We start from the raw sequence: 25,668 nt of genomic DNA, 5'->3' as shown, positions 1-25,668 counted from the left end.
TGAAATTCTGGAGTCCTTTTATCTCTCTTTTTCTAAATTTCTCTTTCCTGTTTTGTCTTTTTTTAAATTATCATTTAAGTGGTTTTCTTCTCAAGTTATTATCTTTTTGTAAGCTACATCAATAGTAATAATAATATTCTGCTTTCATATAGTGCATATCAAATATGTTGCAGCAATGACTCTACAGGTTTTTGTGGGTATTTTTTATTTGGGGGATCTATTTATAAGAATGTATTTATTAGGAGCCTGGACCTACAAGCTGTTTTTTTTAGAAGCCTCTTCCATGTTCGGCCTGTTCATATAATCATGACTATACCTTATATTGTACATAGAAATATGCTACATCTTTATTTCTCATACCAAGATGTACACAACCAATCATATTGTAATCATTGGAAATGGAAATAAACAAAACAAAATGAAACGGAATGAAATGCCTTTCTAATAGTCAGCAATGGGACGGGAGAGAGAAATACTCACTGGAAAGCAAATATACTGCCATGTTCTTGTTTGGCTTTTCTGAAGGCTGTCTCTTTGGATGGAGTACTGCTGAGGAGGAGGAACTGGTGTGGAGTGTGCATGAAGCGAATTTGCTGTAAAATAATAATAACAATAGTAATAATAGCTGGATTTATATAACGCTTTTTGCCTGAGGATATAAAGTGCTGCTCTTATTACTCCAGCTTTAGCTGCACTGCAAATATAGGTGCTCAAGCATTCGAGGAACATACATGTTCATACTGGGTGCCCACTCACCTCACCTGGGTTGAGTGCAACATATTGTGGGTAAATTTCTTGCTGAAGGAAAACACGCCACAACTGGGTATCGAACCCATGTCCTTCAGATTGAAAGACAAGAGTCATAACCACTAGACCACAACACCCTCAATGCAAATACAATCAGAGCGAGAGCAAGTTGATTGTATAAGTACAGAAATAATATATTCTGCTTTTATACAGTGCGTATCAAAAAAAAGTTTACACTTAGAAAAAATCCTGTAAAATTATACATTTGGAATATCCTGAAGATTTTTCCACATTTTAACATTGGTACAGATCCATTTAATCAAATGACGATATAACTGTCGAAAAATATTTCCGCTTGAGTGAGCACCACTTACTTTTGAAAAGCTGGTGAAAAATGATTTGCGCAGAACTCTGAAATAGTTATGCAAATAAAAGTAGACCTTAATCATGAAGAACACGTGGAATTTAGCTAGTAAAATTGATTTGAAGATCTCTCTAACCTTTTTAAACTTGTTTCCTTTCCCAAAACCCTCCGAAGAGTGCATTGCGCCCCACCCCACTGAGGCCATCGTGACGATATTTGCTTTACACTGAGCTGTGAATTACATGAAATAACTTCGGCTTGATTTTCATTGTGTTAATCATTTTCAAGCTTGGGAAAAGTGTGGAGAAACAAGTATTAAATGAAAAATGAAATGTAAGCCCACTTTAAATGATAAAAACTTAGTGAAAAAAAATGCTAGAGATGTCTGATTTTAACTTTTCTTCAGATTCAGTATGTCCTCAGATCCAGCTGGCACAAAAATGGTAAAGGTTGTGCTTACTAAGTGTTGAAATTTCAATCTGGGTGGAAAATTGTTACAAAATGGTTGAATGTATCCGTTTTATTTCAATTGACTGAAAGTGCTAGGGAAATGTATGAGAAATGTTTCGCAAGGTAAGTTTTAATTTCGCCCTTTCCCCTTGACACAGCGTGAAAACGAGCATTTCTGCGCAAACAGATTTCTGCGAGCTTTACAAAAATGGACAGTGCTCACTCAAGTGTAACATTCTGTCAAAACTTTTACTTTCATGTGATAGATGAGACCCTAACCCAAGATTATATGTCAAAAAATTACCCACATGTTGTATATTTTTTAATTCCCAGAGCTTTTTCAAAGTGTAAACTTTTTTTTGATACGCACTGTATAGCCTCAAATACATTGGAACAATGTCTCTAGGTATGTTTCAGATATCATTACCCAAGTCACTGGATCCTGGCTTGTCTGGCTGCACAAGATCTTTGCACTTTTGTCACTCCCTGGGGAGTAATCCAACAAGAGTTTCCAAACAGATTTTCAAGACTAGTATTTTATATTATTTAACAAAATCACAGAGTATAAAGTGAGAACAAAAACTTGCCAATTTGCCAAATTCGTAAAGTAGCTTTAAAGGACAAAATAAAAACCCAACTCGTGATGAAGATATCACTCATAACATACCTTGTTAGTCGGTAACTTCACTATATGTGATCTGTTACTCGAAATGATCCTGCAAACAAATAACATAATTTATTGACATTCAAATAAAAACTCAGATTACATTTTTAAAATGGGGAAGGATACAATTCCCAATACTTGATGTTAATTCATTAAAATGTATTATGCTTGAAATACCTACACCTTTAATCTACAAATCAATATAATCAATGTCTGATGCTGATCGCAGGTAATGTTTCGAATATTTTGTGTACTTTTTTCCATGTTCGAAAAAAAACCTATATATTATGTTAGTGTATTGTAAAATATTATATAACAGGTGCCATATAAGTTCTGTATAACTGTAATTATGGTACATGGAGGGTGGAATATATACTTATGTGTTCATATTGGATACACATACATCATGTTTTGTGATAATGTATCACCAATCAATGTATCACCTACATCTAAGAAATCACACATTAAAGTTTTCATGAGTGTAACAACATTAAATTCTTAATGGTTTCCACGCATAAGGTTTTGTGTCAGAGTATCACTATGGTTATCCCAATTAAATTTGTGTGTGTGTGTATCAGCATAACGTTCACTATGGTTGTCATACATAAGGTTCTGTGTCAGAGTATCACAATTCAATGAAGGACTATGGTTATCATACATAAGGTTTTGCATTTGTGTATAAGCATTATGTTCATAATGGTTATCACACATAAGGTTCTGTGTCAGTGTATCACAATTCAATGAAGAAATATGGTTATCATACATAAGGTTTTGCATTGGTGTATAAGCATCACGTTCATAATGGTTATCACCATTTGTTTGTTTTTTGTTGGTGTGCACCCACACTTACCATTGCAGCAGAGGATACGCTAAGACATCCATCTTGTCCATCTGTTTCTTCATATCTGTCACACTGCCTGCAGCTAACATGTCTGTCATGGAACTGAATTTATCTAGCGTAGACTCCAATCGATCGAAATTCTTTTTCTGCATCGGGAAGGAAGGAAAGTCAATATAGGGCAAAGCAGTTATCATCTAGTATTTTTCATCTTTGATGCGTTTTGCTCAACTTCGGAAAAGATTTTTGGCACATTTATTCTCCAGTATATAAGGTACAACATCGGTAAGTTACATGTACATGTATTATCAACAAGTTAGCATTTTTTATCTTTGTAACATTTTGCTCGAAGTCTGACAAGATTTTTGGAACACTTATTCTTCAGAATATAAGGTACAACATCAACTAAAAATGATGTGGAATATTAATTAAATTCATGTTAGATATTCGGTTCAATTTTAGGTGTAAGAACCATGCTCTCAATACCTCTTCCATTAGGCCATTTTAGCAATCACTTCACAAATGCTTTCTATAACACAGAAAATCTTTTGTCGAAAGCCCTTTAATGACAAAGCAGCCTTTGTTGAAAATCAGTGATCTCAAAACAACAGTGTCGTCTGGGGAAGTTTCATGAAAAGACTTGTCAGACCTTTTATCCGAGGAGACCAATCAGAATCAAGAAAGTTTGAAGAACTTATAACTTGTCAGACAAGAGATGTTGAGGAAACGCTGCCAAGGACTCTGAAAAAATGCCATATTTGCAATATTTTGTCCTGTCAGAATCTTAAGACGATGTGCTTTCCCATTCCACCAACTTTCGACAATGACCTCTAATCTGTCTATTGTGATTTGAGAGGCATTTTCAATAGATTCTGAATATTGCAGAAAACGTCTGCGAAGTGGATGCTAATATAAGCTATTATCTCAATAGAGAACTAGCGAAAACAAAAGACGTTACCTTGGGAGAGAAAGCCAGCTCTTTGCTATTCTTTGGGTCGACCACACTCGGGAACGGATCCAGTATAAGTTGTCTCCGCCTTGATTTGACAGCGGCCAGCACCATCGAGACAAGCAGGTCAACGACCTCTGCGCCTGTAGCTATATTCTCTGCCGCATCCTGCATTACCCCGAGCATTTGGAATGAGAATACACACAGCTCACGCTCACACACAGCAGGCTATCAATGAAAGAGAAAGGGAGAGAGAAGAAAAATATTATAAATGGATTGTTTAACTTCAATCAGGATCTAACAATATTTTTTCTCTTGCAGCTAATACTATAATCGTAACCCCTTCAGTCAGTCAGGAATCACCTGATATTTTAAAGCTAACATTTTTACTTGATTGCTGTGATAAAAATGACAATGGTCATAAGCATCCCTAGGTATGCTTTTATAGGTTGACATTCTCAGAATATAATCACTTTATTTTTTTACTTATCAACTGATGCTCATGAAATGAAATCTCAGGGTTCCCTCTTGAAACATTATTGCATGCAATGACAACATACTTTATGAAGAATGCCACAGCTCAGATGTTTGCAAACCTCCACAAAGTTATTCAATCTCTTTAATGCTAGGTACTTATAGTTACAGAAAACAAGGAATTCATAAGAAAGTCTTTAGATCAAGGTAAACTGTCAGAAATAAAATCATTAGTCTAATATCTGGTTCAAACAACTAGGTGAAATCATGAAATCTAAGCTGAAAATGAACTGAAGAACACCCACACAGATAAGCACATGTGGGACAGTATATTTTTGTTTTGAAAAAGATCCACTTGGATAAACTTCCATTCCCCCCCCCCCATATAAATGTACCAGTAATTACAGATTGTTTAGATATAATCATTTGGCAAATATTTTTTGCACACACCCTGGGCACTTCTTAAAATGCTATTCGAACTCATTTTAGGTTGTCATCACAAATGGCATCCATTTTTCTTTACGCATGCCCTCACCATCACAATCACTCACAAGCATAATTATACTGGTCCAGTTTAGGGGAAGGCAGTATTGAAATTACTTTTTATTTCAGGGAGCTGTTTGGAAAAAATGCCTGCATCCCAAGTCATAAACACTGGTTATAATAACAAATGCACAATTCTCTAACAAATGTACTACTAGCCGATGAGATTGAATGATTTCAGTAGCTTTTAACTGTTATTGTAAATTTGCTATCATAACAGGTTTTATCAAATGGGCCCTAGAGCCATTTTTCTTTTTACCAGAGCCATTTTAAGTCCCCATTAGGGGAAGGCAGTATTGAAATTACTTTTTATTTCAGGGAGCTGTTTGGAAAAAATGCCTGCATCCCAAGTCATAAACACTGGTTATAATAACAAATGCACAATTCTCTAACAAATGTACTACTAGCCGATGAGATTGAATGATTTCAGTAGCTTTTAACTGTTATTGTAAATTTGCTATCATAACAGGTTTTATCAAATGGGCCCTAGAGCCATTTTTCTTTTTACCAGAGCCATTTTAAGTCCCCATTAGAATCATTTTTTTCTCATAGTGATACTGCCTTGCCAGTGTTAAAATTACCTTTTTTTTATTTTAGGAAGCCACTAAGAAGAAATCATCTGGGGCCCATGTCATAAAGGACTTGCAACTGTTGCAACTTTGCCATTATGGCAACTACCACGGACACCTTGATTATGATTGGCTGCTGAGTCCTGTTACCATGGTAGTTGCCATTATGGCAAAGTTGCAACAGTTGCAAGTCCTTTATGAAAAACGGGCCCTAGAACTGTTTTTCATTTTACCAGCGCCATTTTTAGTTTATCCAGATATATTTTTTCCTCATAATAATACAGCTTTGCCAGTGTTAAAATAACTTTTTTATTTCAAGAAGCCTTTTAGAAGAAATCATCAGAGCCATTTTCATTTTCTTAGAGATATTTTTTTATCATAAAAGTACAGCCGTGCCAACCTCGTCACTGCTAGTTATAGTGCCTCCGAGAAAGGGGGGTTAAGTATGGAAAAGAGAAGGAGAAAAGAGAAAGACAAGGGAAGAAATAAGAAAGAATGCAGAATCATATAGAATAGATCTGGGCCATGTTACTCTATATTACATCAATAGAGACTTCCCATAAAAATGATGTTACCTTGAGGTCAACACGCCCCCTATCAAAGTACTCTGGTGTCTCCCCTGGCTAGCAACAGGGAACATTGTGACAAAAGAACATCAAAATATATCAAAATCACATTAAAATAATGTTTAAATAATCTTAAACAATGTTTAAATGAAAACATCAAACAATTTTAAAATAGAAATATCTAAACAATGTTAAAATAACATCATACAATAATCAAAGACATGATAATACTTAATAATTAACAAATTCACTTGTAATATTGTATTTGGAAAAAACAAGTGATTGATAGGGGAAGGGTGTTCATATGTTTTATCATCTCACCTTTAACATTGCACCATTTTGAAATATATGTGGTTCATCACAGACTACACAGAATTCACTAAGAGTTGGTATCCTGTTCTTGAGGTAACCGTACATCTGCCACAGGAAACCATTCTCTAAGCTTGGAATCTGCTTCGCTTGCTTCTGATCCTGTTGAACAGAGAAGAAAAAAAGAATTTCATCACCAGCATTATCATTACCATCAACATCAGCTTCCTAATCATTCCTATCATAATCATTATCGTCATCATCATCATCATCAAAACCATCATCATTATCATACACATCACCATCACCATCATCATTGTCTTCATCATCATCACCATCATCACTATCATCACCAACAGCATCATCGTCTTCATCATCACCACCACCAACACCACCACCTTCACCAATACCACCATCATCATCATCTCCACCAATACCATTTTATCACAATCATCTTCATCATCTTCATTTTCATTATCATCTTCACCATCATCATCATCATCATCATCACCATCATCACCATCATCATCATCATCATCATCATAATCATCATAATCATCATCATAACCACCATCATCATTACCATTACCATTATCATCATCATAACCATCATCATTATCATCATTACCAACAGCATCATCATCACCACCACCACCATCATCACCATCATCACCATTATCATCATCATCATCATCACCATCATCACCATCATCATTATCATCATCATCACTATCATCGTCAACGTAATCATTATCATCATCATCATCACCATCATCACCATCATCATCATCATCATCACCATCACTATCACCATCAATATCATCTCCATCATCACTATCACAATAATCTTCATCTTCTTCATGACCATCATCATCCTTTTCATAATCAACAGCATATTCAACCCATTAATTTCTGATTTTTTTCAAATTACAATTACACCACGATTTCACTTCTTTTTCAAACAAACAAAGAAGAATAATTAAAAAATATATTCCAAGTCTATACCTCAGTTGCTGCTGGAATGAGATGCAACTCTTCCTTGCCAGGCGAAGGGGGTGAATGACCTGTGGATGTGGATCGTTGAAATGGTTGCCATGGAAATATCTTCTTTCCAAACTTCTTGGAAGAGGAGTCGGGAGAGACCGGTGAGGGAGACCTAAAGAAATGTATCAATCACAATCAAACTGCTGCAGCAAAGCTCTCAATTGAGGGAGGAGTTCAAGCATTTACGTTTTATGATTAAAAAAATCATAGTTTTCATGATTGTAAATCTACATATATATTTATATCCATATAAAGACGGTATGCCAAAACATGTAACATGATGTAATTTATGTATAAAGGAATTGTAACAGTATCGTCGCCTTGCTGCAGAAAGGCTGTTAATGTATTTTGGCACCAAAAAAAACAAATTATGTTTTATTGCTGAAATGGAAAAAACATGTCATGAGCTTTCTTCTGGTACCATTCTCGAACCTAATTGTGATGTCATTATGACATAATAAGCAAAAACATTCCCACTTGCTTTAGCACATAGACGCGTCTTTTCTCTGGGAACAAAACACTTCCTGTTTCAACATGCGTGCGCACATTTTTCTTCCCGGAAAAAGGGCATAAGGTATTCCTTCTTAAGATTAGAAAGCATTTAGAGTGTTTTGAATTTTAAAAAAATATATCAATGAAGAAAACATCTTGCTTTGTCAGAAATTATGAGAATTAGGACAGAAAATAATACACTAGCTGCTAAAAGCACACAAAAAAGATCAAAACATGATTTGCATTTTTCTCAAAATTGTACTTTTCGCGCATGTGCGCGTTAACAGCCTTCCTGCGGGAAGGTGACGGCATGATGTATCTGAAATAAGGATTTCATATGAGATATGATACGAAATGGAATACCAATCTCTTCAATTTCTTCAAAACTCACTCTGAACTTGGTGACTGGCTCATAGAGCTGGAACTTCTGGAGAAAGAGATAGGAATTGTAAGTGTTCGACCCCTTGACGTGTTGCTGTGGTTCCGATGGCCATCTCGCTGACATGTCCTATGTGGAAACAGGGTCAGACAAACATCACAAAGTTTAAAATCCAGAAGGGGGTGTTTCATGAAACAAAATAGTCAATGATTTTCACTGACAAATATGCCCTGAACCAATCAAAGACAAGGATTTGGTAGCTTTTAACAAAATTCCCTGAAAAATAATAGAAATGGTCCCCAGAGATGGTTTATCATACTTTTTGAAATATAAATTCTACTTTATAATTAGATTAATTTGATTTCATATGAACAAAACAAATCATCATAAGTTTTGATTCCTTGGAGTTCAACATTAGATGGTGTTATTTAAGTATTTTGGGGCAAGGTTGAGGGGAAATGAAAGATGGATGGATGGATGGATGGAAGGAAAAGAAAGGGAAATAAGAGAAGGTGGACGAAAGGAGGATGAAGAGGGGAAGGGGGATAGAGGGAGAAAGGGTAAAAAGAAAGGAAGGGGTGGGAAGGAGAAAAGAAGGGGAAAGGAGTAGGATGTAGAAGGGAGAAAGGTAGCGAAGGGATGAGTGGAAGGGGAGGAGGGAGAGAAGAGGAGAAAAAGATTGAAAGGGGGATGAAAAGAGAGAGGGAATGAGTAAATGGGAATAAGATGGAAAGGAAGGGGAACACAGGAGAAGGGGAAAGAGAGAAACAAAGGAAAATATTTATGACAAGACGTGAAGAAAAGCAAGACGAGAAAGGGAAAAGAAAAGGGAGGGATGGAAGGAGGAAGATTTTTGAGTGGGAAAGAAAGTAGGGGAGAGAGAGAGGGAGAGAATGAGTGGTGAGATAAATCTACTACAGACTGGTAGAGATTATGGTAGTTGTGTTTTAGAGAGGAAAAGGTTTGGGGAGGGAGATGATCACTCACTTGCTTGGGGATTTCTCTCTGCTCTTGAGATGGGCAAGTACTGCTTTGTTGCTCAGGGATTTCCAGTGGGCAAGGAGGAAGCTCTGTGTGATTCTAAAAGACAAAGGAAGACAAGACAAAACAAAAACACATATGACTGCGTCAGCTGATGATCCATCAAATAAATTCAAATTCAGTAATTTCACATCTCTAAAAAACATACAAGATACAATACATCGAGATCAATCAAAATGAATCCATAGTAAAGGAGTAATGAATATTGTAAAATGACAAAGTAACAAAAATAACAAAATACATAGGGTAATGAATGCGATGTGGGGGAATAGCAAAAGCCAAATAGACCAATCTAGGCTACTCCCTGATTAACATTCATTACCGAAAAAATCACTTGGACGATGGAACAAACTGACGATGAATATAACTGCAGACAAAAACAAATGAGCAAATAAAGGACAATGATGCAACAAAGCTAAATAAAAGTGATTTTCATGGTGTCTTATCAGTGGTGAATGTTGTGCCATTTCAGGGTGATGTGTCGTATATCTGATCATAAATTTATGCACGACCTTTGTTCTAGACCCATTTCACGACATTATAATGTTTTTATTCAGGCTGAGTTATCGGTCTTAAGCCAAAAATGAAGGAACATCAATGTAATAATAATCTGACAGGAAAATCTTTGAAAATGAAATATTTATCAAATACACAAACATTCAAATGTAAATTATGAAAATAACACACAATTACAGATGGAAATGAACACAAGAGCAATTTCTCTTTTCAAGGAGTTAGTTGTAAAACACTTTTCTTTGGAAATTAGTGGTGGAAGGAAGCAGTGTTTTTCATGAGTGGTGGGTCAGAAATCATTTGTGCCGGTTCGGAATGACCACTGCTGTCCACTGTTGCTATAACACTGTGACTGGAACATGATCTGAGGTACGAAGTCAGCTACATAGGGATATATCAGCTAACACAAGAAAGGGTCACTTGTCTTGTAAAAAAGTCAAGTAACAGTTTCAGCTTTGATCCCAAAAGTGCAATCACAGAGAGTAAAGACTCAGTTTCAGTCTTGATCTCAGAAGTTAAGTCACAATAGTAAAGTCTAAAACCCCTTTCACAAACCCATCCTCCAATAATCCACCTAAGAATAATGCAGATAATTCAATAAAAATTGCATTCACAAACTCTGAAAATAATCCGCACTATGTTTTTACGAGTGCCTGACCTGAAAAAAGGTGGATGATTGTCATGGCAACTGCACACGCCCCCTCCGATGTGGTTGTGTTGGAAAAGAGTGACCTTTGTGACCACACCATGGCAATTATCCGCATTACTTTGGAAATGTGTTCAAAAAGCCACAATCTGGTCCCGATCCTGTTATTATGCGGATAATTGCAGCATCGAAATAATGCGGATGACTCTGGTCCCGCTCTGATTTTACAACCAAATTATGCGGATATTATCTGCATAATTGGGTTTGTGAAGGGTATAAGTATCAGCTTTGATCTCAAAAGTCAAGTCTTTGAGGCAAATCAAGTCCTTAGAACAGCTCATCCTTGGATAAGCTAGTCTCGAAAACACTGAAAATCACCAAAATAAGTTACTAGAGGGTGGTATGGTATGGTTGGCAAATCCGTCCAAGTGATGACTTACTTTTTCATTTGACTGCAAACCCCTGGTTGATTACTCTTTGAACTTTGGAATACTGATACTTGTGGGCTATCTGAAGGTAAATGGATTAAAAATAATATTTCATTTAGAAACATGTTTTCAACTAACTTCATTCATTCAAATTCACTCATTTCATGAATGTATCATATATATTTGTTCTCAATTCAATCATTTCTAATATAATCTTTAAATGGTATTGTCACTCAATGGCTTAAATAAAGAGAAAAAAATCTCAGAGGAATTATAACAGAAAAAAGAAAAAGGTGGTAATGAGGTGGGGAAAAGAAAAATGAAGAGAGTGGGGGAGGGAGAACTGATACAATATTGAAGGGGGTTAAAAAATATATACAAATTATATTAAATAGAAAACATACTTACTTTCATCCAGGTATTTATTAAGTGAGCAGTGAAGACGTACAACTAAAGGTTGTTCTCTGTTTAAACACCAAGCTTTCGCTATCTCATCCTACAAAATTAAAACGTGAACAATAGAACTGAATTACATCTCTTTCATATGAACTCTGATCAGTAAAGATAATAGAAGCAGAGACTGAGCAATATTTCAACCAAGCCTTGCAAAGAGTGCAGAATATCTAGAAGAAAATTTGAGTGCATTGAAAAGGAGCTCTCTCATTTGAAATACTTTGCTAGTATACATGCAACAAGCTTACTACACGTCCTGGATAACACTTTTATATTCAAATTTTAGACACTTTAAAAAATAATTTTGCAATCAATAAAAGTAACTCTGGTCCATAGAAAAGAAAATTCAGAAAAGCTCCACAGAAATAAAGCTTGGGAAGGCCTAATGTGAAATATTAATTATTTAATGTGCTTTTAATTCAATAAAAAAAAATGTTTCGAATGAATACATCCCCATGATTACCTGAAGAAATGAAACATCTAGTTGAAGATCAATGTCAACGTCGCCAAGGGCATCAAACATTCTGAATGGATGGAAAAATTAAAGACATTACAATTCTAAAATCATCATCCCCATCCTCCCACTATACATGTATATCCAACTACAATAAAAATATTTTATTTCACAATGTCAGAATAATACGGCATTGTTATTGTTTAAATTATACGGTGCGTATCATTCAGCAGTGAATATTGGTGCCAAAAATTATTTATGAAGAGTGTTAACCATAGTCGGCTTTACTTCTTAATAATATAATCAAAATTGTTTAGTAATATCAAAATTAAAAAATATATATATATCATCAAAATCAACATCAGCATTATAATCATGAACATCATCATCCTAATATTCCTAATTTCTCAGATTTTAATTTCGAACAATAAAATATGGATTTTTCATTTTTCATACATACCTATATGAGAGTGCCTGGTTGCCACCTAATTGTTTGACTTGATCAATATCATGAGCTAGAAGTGGATGCATCTTAGCTTGCTCATCCTCATCAGAGTATAATTCCTACAAGAAAGATTTAAATAAACATGATCAGATTAAATAAGTACATTTGAGGGGGATCGAGGATTGACCAGAAAGGGGGGGGGGAATTTTTAACCCCAAATAAAAATTGACAGGCAGAAGAAAAAGAAAAGTATTTAAAAAAAAAGTCATATTTTATTAACAAGTGAGTCTTCTCACAAGTCTCCCACAAATTAAACTTGCTTTTTTTCAATTTCCTGAACGAGAGGGACCTTAGGCTGCATATTTAGACCACTTTCCCTGAGTGAAGGGTTTGAATAGCAAACTACATGTAGAAGGTTGGAGGGTTGGCAAACTATTACCCTTGGATCTATGCCTGGTATATTGAAGAATAATTACTAATACTGAAGAAGCATATCAATTCGCTAGCGAGGAAACATGGAAAACACATTTATAAGTAATAAAATAACCATAAATACTTTTGTCTTGAAAAGAAAGCCTAAATGGCCCCTTGGTTAGTTGACTACTTTGTCCTCTGGAATGACATTGAGTATGATCTTGAATTACATAATGAGTATAAAATCATTATATATAAACTTAGTTTATGAACCCCCCCCCAAAAAAAAAGGTTAACTGTCATAAGGGCTCTAAGGAATAGTTGTCTATCCGAACCCTTTCCTCAAGGAAAGGGGTATGAATATTGCAGACCAAAATCCCTGGGAGAGAACTATGTTTAGAAAGACCTTCTCATTCTAAACTTGAAGCAAGTTGTATTATGCTAGTCTTATGTCAAGACCCACTTGTTAATCAAGATTTCAATCCTGGTCTGTGCCTGCAAGCAGACTAACTGAACATTAGAATGGCTCCAAACTCCAACAAGAGTGTTGCTAAGGTGAGCACATAATACGGCCGCCTGTAACATGGAAAATTGAGTTATTGGTCAAGCAAGAAAAGTGGAAGGTGGCGATTTCACCTTAGACTTTTTGACCTCAAAATTAATAGAATTCCTGCGATCTATGCTAATATGATACACACCAAATTATATGAGCCTACAGTGTAGATTAAGTTTAACTGGAGTTATCGCGTTTACAAGGACTGCAGAAGGGTAAGATGAAAACATGACACTGTGACCTTGACCTTTAAACTTTTGACCTCAAAATCGATAGGCTTCCTAGGATTCATGCTAGTATCATACACACCAAGTTATATGAGCTTGTGTTAAGTTAAACTGAAGTTATTGCATTTACAAGGAAAAGTTAATGTACAGACGGACGGACACCGAGCGTGATACCATATGTCCCGTAGGACCGGCGTATAATAAAAAAGAACCAGATTTAATGACACCGATACTCTTGTAATATTAATATTTCATCAAGATCTGTATCAAGATCCTTACCGAAACATCCTCCCCATCTGTATTATAATAATCCTCATCAACATTGTTGTCATCTTCATCATCGTCATCATAATCGCTGTCATTCGTATCATCTCCATCCTCAATAGCAGGTATGTTCTGCAAGGTATTCAAAATAAAGTAATGTTGACTCAACATCATAAAAAAGCTAATTGCTACATCATATTTTTTAAACTTACAATATTGTAATATCGTTTTGAGGAAGATAATTCTAAATCAGTTATGGAAACACTCCGTCCCTCGGATAGGACGTTAATATAGAGAGGAGAGACACCACCTTTGCACATTCAGAACCCACTGCACTATTCGTATATAAAGAGTAGGGGGAAACCTGGTGAAGTGGTCCACCTGCATTCCCCCCAATCAGTTACATGTACATGTATATCGGGAGGAGAGACCTGCGGGTCATAGTGATTCAGTTCACTTTTCAGCTCCCAGTCACAGGTGATGCCAAACAAATAATTCTCAATCAATTTTTTTTTTAAATGTTAAACAGCATCCATTTTAATAAGAGATTGTGTTACCTTTCACAATTGAAATTATATACATGTTGCTTTTTACATTGAAAAATCTCATCTTCAAGGCATAAGGAAGAAATAACTATGTAGTCATTCAAATAGCTGGATTTTCTATGAATAATGTTCTACTCCGAGTCACATGATTATCATTAATTCATTATCATTCAAGTTTGACAAAGTCATTGAAATAAAGTCTCTTCAGGATTGTACATTGTCATATAGCCAAGAAGCAAACAAGGCAAGTCAAACACATCCAAAATTTACAAGAGTGGGGCCATAAACAAGGTCAAATGATTCATGTATAAAATGAATTATAATATATATTTTTCTCATTTATTATTCATTGTGGAAAATGCTAGTAATTTTCATAATTTGACTTATTATATTATTAGGATTGTATTCAGTTCCAAGTACAGACATTTCAAGACTAAACAAATCTACAAATCATGTTTACATCACAGAATACATTGTACATGTAGCACCTATTTCATGAATAATGAAAACAAACAAAAAAACCCTGAGTCTCATTCCTATTTTTTTTTTCAAGAATTATGTATACATACTTCATTTCAGATAATTGGTCTCTATGTGAAAACTAAGTCGCAAATTGTCACTTAGGGGGTGGGAGTAGAGGATAGAACCAGTTGTTTTTTTTATTTTTTTTTGGTGAAATCTTTTATTACTTATAGTGTCATAAATCACTTTCATCCAATTCCAACAATTTACCCAGGGTAGCCCCTTCAGTTCCGAAAACTGTTCTCCCAGCGGGCCCTGCTGGGGCAGATCTGACAATTCTTTATTTCATTTCATTTTTTTCGTTTTTTCATATGTTTCATATATTTACTGTGCTCTTTCGTAATGCTTTAATGGTGAAAACAGCTACATGTATCTTCAAGTTTCAAGTTTCAAGTTTATTTATTCAAAACCCAAAACATCACATCATAATAAAAACAGATGTACATACAGCGTAAATGAGTACATGAACATACATCAATCAGACTATAGCATATACGATTTGGTTTTAGGACCCCTTTAAAAGCAAAGCTTGTGAGTAGGGCCCTGGAATACTTATGATTATTAACATGAAACATAGGATATACTAATCTACAAGATACAAAGGAGAGAGAGAAAAAATGTATAATAAGGTTAAGATGCTAAAAATAGAATGGAAAAAACTATTACAAACACACATATACACACAAACCCACACACACACAACCACATCCACCCACAGTCCACACATATACATGCTAATCATAGATTCTGAGTAGGTCATCAACTTAAATGCAAATACATTAACTTAAACACATATTCATCCTCTGCGACCTAGAGAGTTAAAAATGATTTGATAGTCAAATAAGTGAGTAAACTGAACCTCTACTGTTGGAGATTTATGTCACAATGGGCTATCCATAGCTAAACCACAGTTTTAAATCAGAGTTTAAATGAAACCCGACTTCAGAATATGGGCCAATAGATTTGGTCGGTCTGGAGTCGGCTTCGCCAGTGGAACTGAGGCATTATCAAATGTACATACCACATCCATATCACTGGAAGGACTATCTTCATTCAGCCAGAAATCTGTCGTTTCCTCCGATTCTTTGAGTCCAACACTTGGCAACGGATTCACAAACTTGGAGTTCTTCCAGTACTCTGGAGTAAGAATAATACAGAGTGCATATATATTTAAGATTGTGGTATTTTCCTGATAAAATAATAAATGTCAACATTGTGAAGTACTTTTGAAATGGATACTGAAAATGATACTGATTTCATCTAATGAATTTGATTGCTAGATTTTTTTTTCGAGGTGTGAACTGCTCAGTAGCGCAAGGTGATATTTTTATAATATAAACATCATGTGATATCAAAAAATAATGAATATTCGATAATGGTTTCATGATTATGTTGATGTATTGACATTACGTGTTATGACCCATATATTGTAAATTATAAAAAGTTAATCACTATTTCTTGACAAAAAATGCTGCTTTGAATTGCTTGAAACCAACAAAGAACTTTGTAAATGCCCCCTTTTCATGGAAAAGCACAAAAAAAGTCTTACATGTACAGTATTTTTATTTCCGACTTCCCTGCTCTCACAGAATTGCAACTCATAAATTAACATATACATGTATATATAGTATATATATACCGGTAATGAATTTTCGAACTCAGCCATGTATTATATTATTGCCGATATTTTGCTGGGGATAATCAACTATTATCGATATCAAATATCAACCAGCACTATTACTGAAAACATCTATAACTCCAGTATATCCACTAGTATTACAGTACATATATTATAAACAGAATCATAGATGACCACATCAATATCAAATAAATGAAATAAAATTTGAATCAGTAAATAAATAAAGGAAGCTAATAGGAGAAAGTAAAAATCAAATAAATGATCAATGAATCAATCTATAATCTTGTAGTAAAGGTAATCAATGATACAATCAATACCCTGTGTGCATGTATACTAGTAAACAAATATAAAGTAACTGAAAAATTAATTAATTACATATGAATCAAATGAAATCAATGAGTGAATTAAATGAATGAATAGTGAAATAATAAATTGAATAAATGAGGGATTGAATGGATGGATGGATGGATAGATGGGTGGATGGATGGATGGATGAATGGATGGATGAATGAAATTAAACAAATTCTTCCAGAATGATAAATGGCAGGAAGGAAGGAAACAGTGAATGCATGAATTAAACTCAAAATAAATTCATTAATTAAATGATTATCGATCTAATGTATGAATGAATAAATTATTGCTTCATTGAATCACAACAGATAGGCCCTATCTGTATCTTAGGTGTCTTCCAACCAAAAATTCAAGTTTCTTCAGCTTTTTATCTATTTTCCCTACATGTTTATAGTACCACATTCATATACATACTGCCCTGAAATAGGGAGTCCATAGCCAAAGAAAAAAAAGCTCTTTGGCTCATGAAACTTGCAATATATACATGTATCTCCCTACGGAGGTCAGTGTTCTCAGAAGAAAGAATCACCGATAGATGTGTGAGCTAAGGAACAACTCTCAAAGGAGCTTAGGGAATTTCCCAAACTGATTCTAAATTATCATCTATCCCCTCTCCTTTGTTCTTGGATAATAAACAGGTGGGATTGGGAAATGGGAGGACAAATGGATGATGGGTTTTGGATTACAGCTCACAGTTCTCTTTCCTATGTGCATAATGCTTGGTATTAATACATGTTGTATGATGAAAGATGATAGATAAAAAAAAGAAAGTCATTATCTTTATCACTACATGGATCTTCTGTACTTGTATACCCCAGGCAAAATATATATATATACATGTATATAGGCCTATTTATTTTTTGAGGGGGGGGGCTACTTTTCACAATAGATTCTACAACATTGGATAAGCTTTACCATGGCAGTGAATGGGGGATTTCGGGGGGGGGGGGCTTTCTTAATTTTCCAGGCTCTTTTGAGATTTTTTTTGGGGGGGAAATAGCCCCCAGCCCCCATGTAATCTTTTTTCCTGGTACGCTCTCTTTTGACGCTAGTATCCAGGAGGGGGGATCACCCACATCACAGAATTCCCCTCCAATCTTGTAATATGTTCACGGTCACAGATAACCCCCCTCCCCTCCCCACCTCCTAATTCATTTGAGAGTTCCAAAGACAAAATTTTGGGGGAGAGCAATCTTGAGCGTGAATTGCTAGGGCACAGCTGTTTTTATCAAATCTGCATATGAAATGTTTTATAGGGGATGTCATACACAGCTATATCAAGCATCACATGACCCTAAAGCAAATTTGCATATTTTCGTCACAGCTCCCTGGAGAAACGTGTGAACGTATGGAGAAACGTGTGAACACTACAATCCATCACGAGAGATAAAGGACTTTGCTTCCCCTGTACAATATAGTGTGAAACTGTTGGTCCAGAGTATTATGATCACTTTATACTATTGCTGTGTGAAGCCCATTTGTTTCCCTCTGAGCTAGAGCAGTCCTCTTTCACGGAGTAGTCCAAGGTCAATAGATGTCTGGAATTACATGTAGAGCATCCTTATATATCTTCTCTATACACAAGGAGTATTGACATAAGCTATAAGCAGTCAATAGGTAAACAGGAAAAGTCTGTAGTGCAGTACAGGTAATGGACATACGAATATAACAAGGTCAAACTATACCCAAAGGAGACTACATGCTCTGTCACAAACCAAAAACACTAAAACCTAATGTCCTCAAGAAAAAAGAAAGGCACATCATCACTCTAATAAAAAGTTGATTTGAATAAAAAAAATTATTTAAAATAAATCAAACAAGCATAACGTTGGAAATTTCATCAAAATCGGATGTAAATGAGTTATTGCATTTTAAAATATTGCTTGGGCCGGTATTGTGAGGTCAGGTTTGATTTAAACTCTGGTTTCAAATTTGTGGTTTGAGTATGGATGGCCAATAGTGGTATAAATCTTTAACAGTAGAATATCAATGTATCCGCTCCTTTTTCTCTCAAATCATTCTTAACTGTTTCGGAAAGAAAAAAATAAGATAGCTTTCTTTAACCATTCACGAGTTTATAGGTAAGAGCACAGTAAACATAAGAAACATACAATGTAAGGACAATTTTGACATTTTTGGCTTTCGATAATTTTAGCAGAGTTAGACCAGGGTCTAAGTTAAACCTGGATTCAGAATACGGGCCTTGATGTTCACAAAACAGAATGCATAACTCCATGATTTGCAAATGAGAGAGAGATTCCACCATGGGTTCGTGCTCAGTCATGGCTTTTTTTAATGTAAATGAATTACATTCACTTTGCACAGACTTGACAATGAGATTCTTCATCAAATCACAATACAACAATTGCAATGCCACATGATCAGGGATGATTCAACCTTTTCTTCCACATTTAAATTAGGAAATTTCACATTTTGTATCATAAAATACAAAAGAAACCTATTTGCTTGCCTCCTTCCCCCTCAATCGGCAATGTACAAAAACGCTGTTCATATTTTTTTTTGGGGGGGTTCAAAATAAATATGACTCAGGCATAAAGGACAATTTTTTTCTTGAATGTATGCTCACTCATGCATAACTGGATGGGTCAAATCAATTTTTACACAGACTTTAGTCAATACTGAAGCACTTCCTTTGCTTTAAAAATTTCATTGACAAAATACACCATTTTGGATAAGAGGTAACTTGCTTGTTTATATAACCAGTTATTGATAAGAATTTATCTTGCATATAAAATGTATTTGAATTCTCTCTTTTTATAATATACAAAATTTCACAGGATGAGTGTTGATTAGTCCTATTTTTTCTCTTGTTATTTTCCCTCCATTGTGAATGGCCCCAATATGGCCATTGTCCTGCATATCCTCACCCCAGGCCCTGTTTATCATAATCACAAATTCACCACTATTCTCTGATCAGTAATGACAGTAGAGCGAGCCGGTATCTCTGGGATATACAGAACCCGGTCGCGTTACCCGCAAGATGAAAATATCGGAATTTCATTATGAGTTGTTGCAAATACCCCGTCCGATAGTCGTCAACTCGTCATTCTCTCTAGAGAGACTTTGTTCACTGGTAAGGCTATAATGCAGTTTGTATATACATGTAGGACCGCTATCGTTTCCTTGCATTTCTGCTTGTATCATTATATTCAACAAGATTCAGATTAAATGAAGAAAGAAAATAAAGAAGATAATGAAATGAAGAAAATGAAAAAAGAAGAAGAAATTTACACTTGTATATTGATCAACTTATACAAATCATTTCAGTCATCCAAATAGAGCAAAAATAACAATTATGATAGTAATGATTTATTACTAACCACAAAGACAATAAACAAAGAGCCTTGAACTTATCCAGATGTAAATATTATTCATTGATATTTGCGGACACAGTTGACTGACATTTGATACTGATAATGGGATAGGCTGAATAATGGATCAAATTCAATGCATTTCAAATGTTGTTTTTTTATTCTTCCTCTCCTTTCTGATGAAGAAAATCACTTTAAAGTCCCAAAATTTCCCTGAGTTTCTTAATACATGGTGTACATTGTACATGTTGGTTAACCTACACAAAACATATCAGAGTAATGATTATATACCGCTCAAGTGCATTATAAACCAAATTATTATTAGAGCCGGGGAGTAATTTTCCTGGTATTGCATTGCAATTTGCTCCACTTTTTATTTTAAAAACCTCTACATAAAGTTGTCTGAGCGGCAGAATTTTACATACATATGTAGGACTGTACAGAACTTATATGGATTTAAGAGCCTTTTCTCTTATGACCAAAAACGCTTATCAAATTTGGTTTAAAGAAATATTAATCAGTAAGAGGAAAGAAGTAGAGAGTTAATAATTCAAGGCAATTCTAAACATTTTAAAAATGGCTGTTTTTCCATCAAGGGTGAAATCACTTTACATGCACACTCTACAATACCATAAATCATACTGGTTTTATAGAGAAAGAAAGTAATCCGAACATATGTGAAAGAATGTACAATCGAGAAGTGTGAAGTCAATGTCAATAACATGTATCGATTTGGCAATCACTCTATTCAAGTAATTACATTATCGTTCAATGACGACTTGGCTGCCTTTTCCCTAACACAACAAAATACCCTGAACAATAAAAAAAAATCCTATACAAAAAATAAACTTGCCAACCAAAACATAAAACTGTACATGTATGGCATTGATTCTATTGAAATGTGGAAATCTTGTCACATAAACCAATGAAAAGCATGCAACTTTAATGGAACAATAATGTCTGAGTAGAAGAATACATCAAGCCATCAATTATTGATGCTGCTATGTATACATAAACTATGAGCCGATTGAACATTGTCTTGGAAGTTAGATGATACTTCCAAGTTTGAAGGCAAGATGACATCAATCTCCCAATCCTATCATTTGGCTAATACCAAATTTACTGCCCCCCCCCCCTCCCCTCAAAATTTATATCCATCATTGACATCAAAAAAATGTATTACCAATTTAATCCTGTAAATTCAATATTTATTATTATTTTTAAAGGATTGTTATAGAATTTACTTCTTGTAAATATGTATTTATTCAATCATAGATTCTTACAGTATGTATGTTTTGCATTTTCACTGCAAACATGTCGATTTCAGCATTTTTGGTTGTGTATTTATAGGTGACCAAATTTGAAATGAACTGTATCAGCATTTAGTTGGATTTAATGCTTATCAGCAGGGGAAAACAATTCCATTTGCAATAATTACAATTATTGTAGGCTTATAAATAAGTATTTGGTACCACAGAATCGTAAAATAACCTTAAAGTAAGAATATATCGAAAATCATAAAAATGGAGAATCATATATCAAATTAAAGGAGAAAAAAGGAAGAACACGATGGTGTAAATCATTTCATTTGGAGACCGATGAAACTCAGTTTATAGTTAAAAGTTCTCTCTCTGAATGCTTCAAACACACAGAATTACGTCCGCGAAATTGGGGATTTCTGATGACGTGTATGTCTGTACGAGAGACGAGAGTCAGACGTGAGTCTTCCAAGTCAACCTCCACTTGCATGCCAAACTCGTTGCAAGCTAGGTACGTTTTCTCCACACTGTCACTGAATACTTCAATCACGAAATGAAAGAAAACCCAGAAGTTTATCTAGATTTGGATTTTCAAATTGATGATTTTGAAGATGACGAGAATGATTATGAAGTTTCTAGATCTAGTGAACAACAAAGTGACATGGATGGAAGTAAATTAGGGGAATTCCGCCGATGATGATGAGTGGGACAATTCGATTTGCACGCTGTTTCGTTACCAACTAATGCAGCTGCTCGCTGCACAGCGGGCCAAACTAATCCACGAAAATGAATTGACCACATCCAGACAGAGTACTTCATACTGAAGATTTAATTGCGCATTCACAACCTCCGCGCCCATGCAGAAAATGTACCACTAGTACGGATGCTGGTAGCAATTCGGCCCCTACAAACCATTTGCTGAGCAAGCATGCACGGAACAATACTGTCTTAGTTTAAGGTGCTTAAGCAAGCAAGGAGTTTCACTTACTTGCGCATGCTCGAGGCAGCGTAAATCCAGCAACAGACCCGATTCTGTGCCACCAGGAGTTTGTTAGAACCCTTGCATTATTTTAGTTCTTCTATGTAGTCTGCTTCCTTCAATCCTGAAGATTCTTGCAGAACTTGGTGAAGTGTGTGTCACAAGGACACCGTTCTCACTACCTTCCTAAAACTAGTTTACTGGAAACTAGTGAGAACGGTCGAAGCGATCTTGGAAGCGATTTTCCAAACCGGTTCAGAAAACCACATCACGATGTAGTTTTCAAGATCGCTTGGCCTCGTTAAACTGGTTTTAGCGTGAGAAAACAACCATTCTTCGGGAAGCGATCTTTGCACATTTTGAGCGCACTACTCCACATGACAGGTGTAGAATGCCTACGCTGCGGTTTCGCATTTCACGAGAAACATGTCACCCCACTGAGAGCATTTCCATCTAGCAACAAAATTGCTTTATGTGAAGTGATTTTGAAAACAACTTTCGTGTGTTCAAGTGGGAACGCTAGCAAAGCGATCTTCCAAACTGGTTTCCTAAATCGGTTTTCAGTAAACTAGTTTTAGAAAGCGTAATGAGAACGGCCTCAAGATTAAAGTGCATGTGCCAAATATGTGTTGGTGCAAGTAAAAAAAAAACAGTTATGGATCTAGCTGCTGTTGCCTTTCGTCAGTTACAGGTGCTGTCACAAAATTTACTGGAGAGTGTTCCACATCTTGATGGTTCTGGGAAGAAGCATCAATTGGTGTTGTTGGGTCCATGATCGTGGCATGACATATCCTTGAGTGTGAACAACTCTTGTTGATCTCGTACATTTGATGCAGTATTTGGTACCCTGGGGTACCAAATAATAATCCGCCATTTTGTTGAATTATTTATTTTATTTTTTGCGCTGTACCCTGGGTTACCAAAAAAATGTGTACAAGTATATTTTAATGTTTTGTACAGATTTTGTTTTCTTTTTAGTGATCTTATGTAACAATTAATGCATGCAAATGATAACTTTATTCTATTTGTTTACTATTATTGGCATTAGATTGTATCAAAGAAAGGAAATAGGCGTTGTGATCATTGTCCCCATTCATTGTCATGATTGTCGCACCGATCGTACGACCGTGATCACCATGACAACAATGTAACTGTACACTATTACAACACGAGATGGCGCTGCACAACGCCGTACCCCGGGGTACTACGGTACCCCGGTGTACGGCGTGGTGCATCATTTGGTGATGTATGCATCAGAGTTGAATGGGAAAAGCTCATTGTGGATCTTGCAGAACATCACAAGGAGAGAGATTTCCCGTCGTTGTTGAAGGGATGTCCATCCTAGCTCCTGCAGCATCGATGACACACTTGATGTATTGTGATATCGATTCAGTGTGTATCTAGCTGCTCCGCGTTGGATCATTTCAAGCTTGTAGATGTTCTTGGAGGTTGATGGATCCCAGACAGTAGATGCATATTCCACCAAAGGTCTGACGATTGATTGGTATGCTGTAGCTTTCAACTTGGGAGAGTTTACTCGCAGGTTTCTTCGTAGGAAGGCAAGGGTGTTGTTAGCCTTTTGACAAACATTGCTGATGTGACTGTTCCACTTCAGGTTTGATGTGATAGTGACACCAAGATATTTTGTTGCTTCTACAGGAGTAAGGATAGCATTGTTGAGTTTGCACTGGTGTGCAATAGTTGCTTTGCCTCAATTACAGTTGGTACTAAGACTAAATTGTTTACTTGACAGTCAATCACAGCTCGCCGTTTAGCGTCCATTGTCTCTTTGAGTTCTATTACATATTGTTTTGCTCTAGCGCTCTAGTCTTCTGTCATTCATACGATTTTACTCCAATGAGCGCATGTGAAAAAGCTACAGTACGTCCGTTTTAAGGCTATTTTACAATTGCTGTATATTTCAAAAAGAAATTCATTTCCACATTCATCTGAATGTCAAGTTGTCCCTTTATGGATAAGTATAGAATTCTTTAAATTGTGTTGTTTTAAGAATTTTATTATTTATTCAAACATTTGAGACAGAATACATCCTAAAATGTTTCTTGGCAAGGGTTTTACCATTTACAACCATGTGATTAAATTTCCTACTGTTCCTATCATTCTGTTTCTCTTTCTCCATTCTTTTTCTTCCTGTTTTTTTATATGTTATATGTACAGCAGTTTAAATATATTTTCCATGACCAAGTACTATTCAAATGAAAAGTGATGAAATTAAATTTATTGATATGTTACTCCTTGAAATTTAGAAAAATCTCTTGCATTTATTTTATACACTGATCATTCAATCATCAATTTGATCAGTCACACTCTTGCAAGTGCATTCTTGTCATACAGGCGACCTAAAAGTATGTGGATGCAACAAAGTTTTAGGCAAAACCTATTGACATAAAACTTAGTGAACAAAATATTTTGATAATATGTCCAAAGAATAAAGAGGAACCAGAAAGACACATGGGGAAAAAGAATTTACGAAATATTTTTATCTACTTGCACATTATATTCTGTCCGTCATGCAAGCCAATCAGACTATTAGACATGACAAAAATTTGCACAGCATAAATTTGACTGAGCTTGGAATTTACAAAAGAAGGTGCATGGTAGATCCTGAATAAGATCTGTTGCTTTCAGTCGACTTTCATTCCTGGTTCTGCAAAATCACAATTGCACCTTCTTCAGCCATAAAGTTGCATTTTCAAATACACTTCTTTTAACAACCAACCCAAAAAAAATCATTTGTAGTCTGATTTCAACAAAGCCTCCAAAACACAGTTAGCCCTTATCGTATGGTTATGTGTCTTCCAAATTGACACTAATATAACATTAACCAAAGAAAAAAAATGGGAAAATGAGAGTGAGACTGAGCAAACCCAAAACTGGACTAAAAATGCAATGCACATTGCCGGGCATACTTACTCGGTGATATTCTATTGAAGAAAGTCGGTATGCGTTCATGTATCAGTAGAGGTTGGTCCGGACAATGGGAATACGTCAAAACTGTATTATCTGAAATGACGGAGAAACAAGAGTAGAAAAAATCAAAGAGAAATCATCTAGGACTTCGAATCCATATCTTTGACCTCATTACAGCACATTGTAATGCACAGATATAAACTATTTTGACCTCATTAATGGAAACGTAATGATAAAAGATTGTATTCTTGATTCATATCAAGGCCTGCATTTCCATGATTTTT

The 25,668-nt window shown here is 35.4% G+C and overlaps 1 protein-coding gene across 1 annotated transcript in view; it reads right to left on the bottom strand.

Annotated features, from left to right (window-relative positions):
• Positions 1-25,668, bottom strand: part of LOC121415066 (protein mono-ADP-ribosyltransferase PARP6-like) — a 48,201-nt gene that overhangs the window by 4,727 nt on the left and 17,806 nt on the right. The window contains exons 3-17 of the mRNA XM_041608148.1: positions 25,388-25,477; positions 15,915-16,030; positions 13,842-13,958; positions 12,384-12,487; positions 11,933-11,993; positions 11,425-11,512; positions 11,029-11,098; positions 9,376-9,468; positions 8,401-8,517; positions 7,479-7,629; positions 6,486-6,635; positions 4,022-4,240; positions 3,076-3,212; positions 2,229-2,277; positions 481-593 (exon numbers count right to left, since the gene is read on the bottom strand). Of these exons, the coding sequence (XP_041464082.1) occupies positions 481-593; positions 2,229-2,277; positions 3,076-3,212; positions 4,022-4,240; positions 6,486-6,635; positions 7,479-7,629; positions 8,401-8,517; positions 9,376-9,468; positions 11,029-11,098; positions 11,425-11,512; positions 11,933-11,993; positions 12,384-12,487; positions 13,842-13,958; positions 15,915-16,030; positions 25,388-25,477 (1,675 nt within the window). The remainder of the gene's footprint in view (positions 1-480; positions 594-2,228; positions 2,278-3,075; positions 3,213-4,021; positions 4,241-6,485; positions 6,636-7,478; positions 7,630-8,400; positions 8,518-9,375; positions 9,469-11,028; positions 11,099-11,424; positions 11,513-11,932; positions 11,994-12,383; positions 12,488-13,841; positions 13,959-15,914; positions 16,031-25,387; positions 25,478-25,668) is intronic.

The sequence above is a fragment of the Lytechinus variegatus genome, chromosome 5 (genome assembly GCF_018143015.1).
Source record: "Lytechinus variegatus isolate NC3 chromosome 5, Lvar_3.0, whole genome shotgun sequence".
In the NCBI taxonomy this organism is placed as follows: domain Eukaryota; kingdom Metazoa; phylum Echinodermata; class Echinoidea; order Temnopleuroida; family Toxopneustidae; genus Lytechinus; species Lytechinus variegatus.
This window is presented reverse-complemented; position numbering and strand designations above follow the sequence as displayed.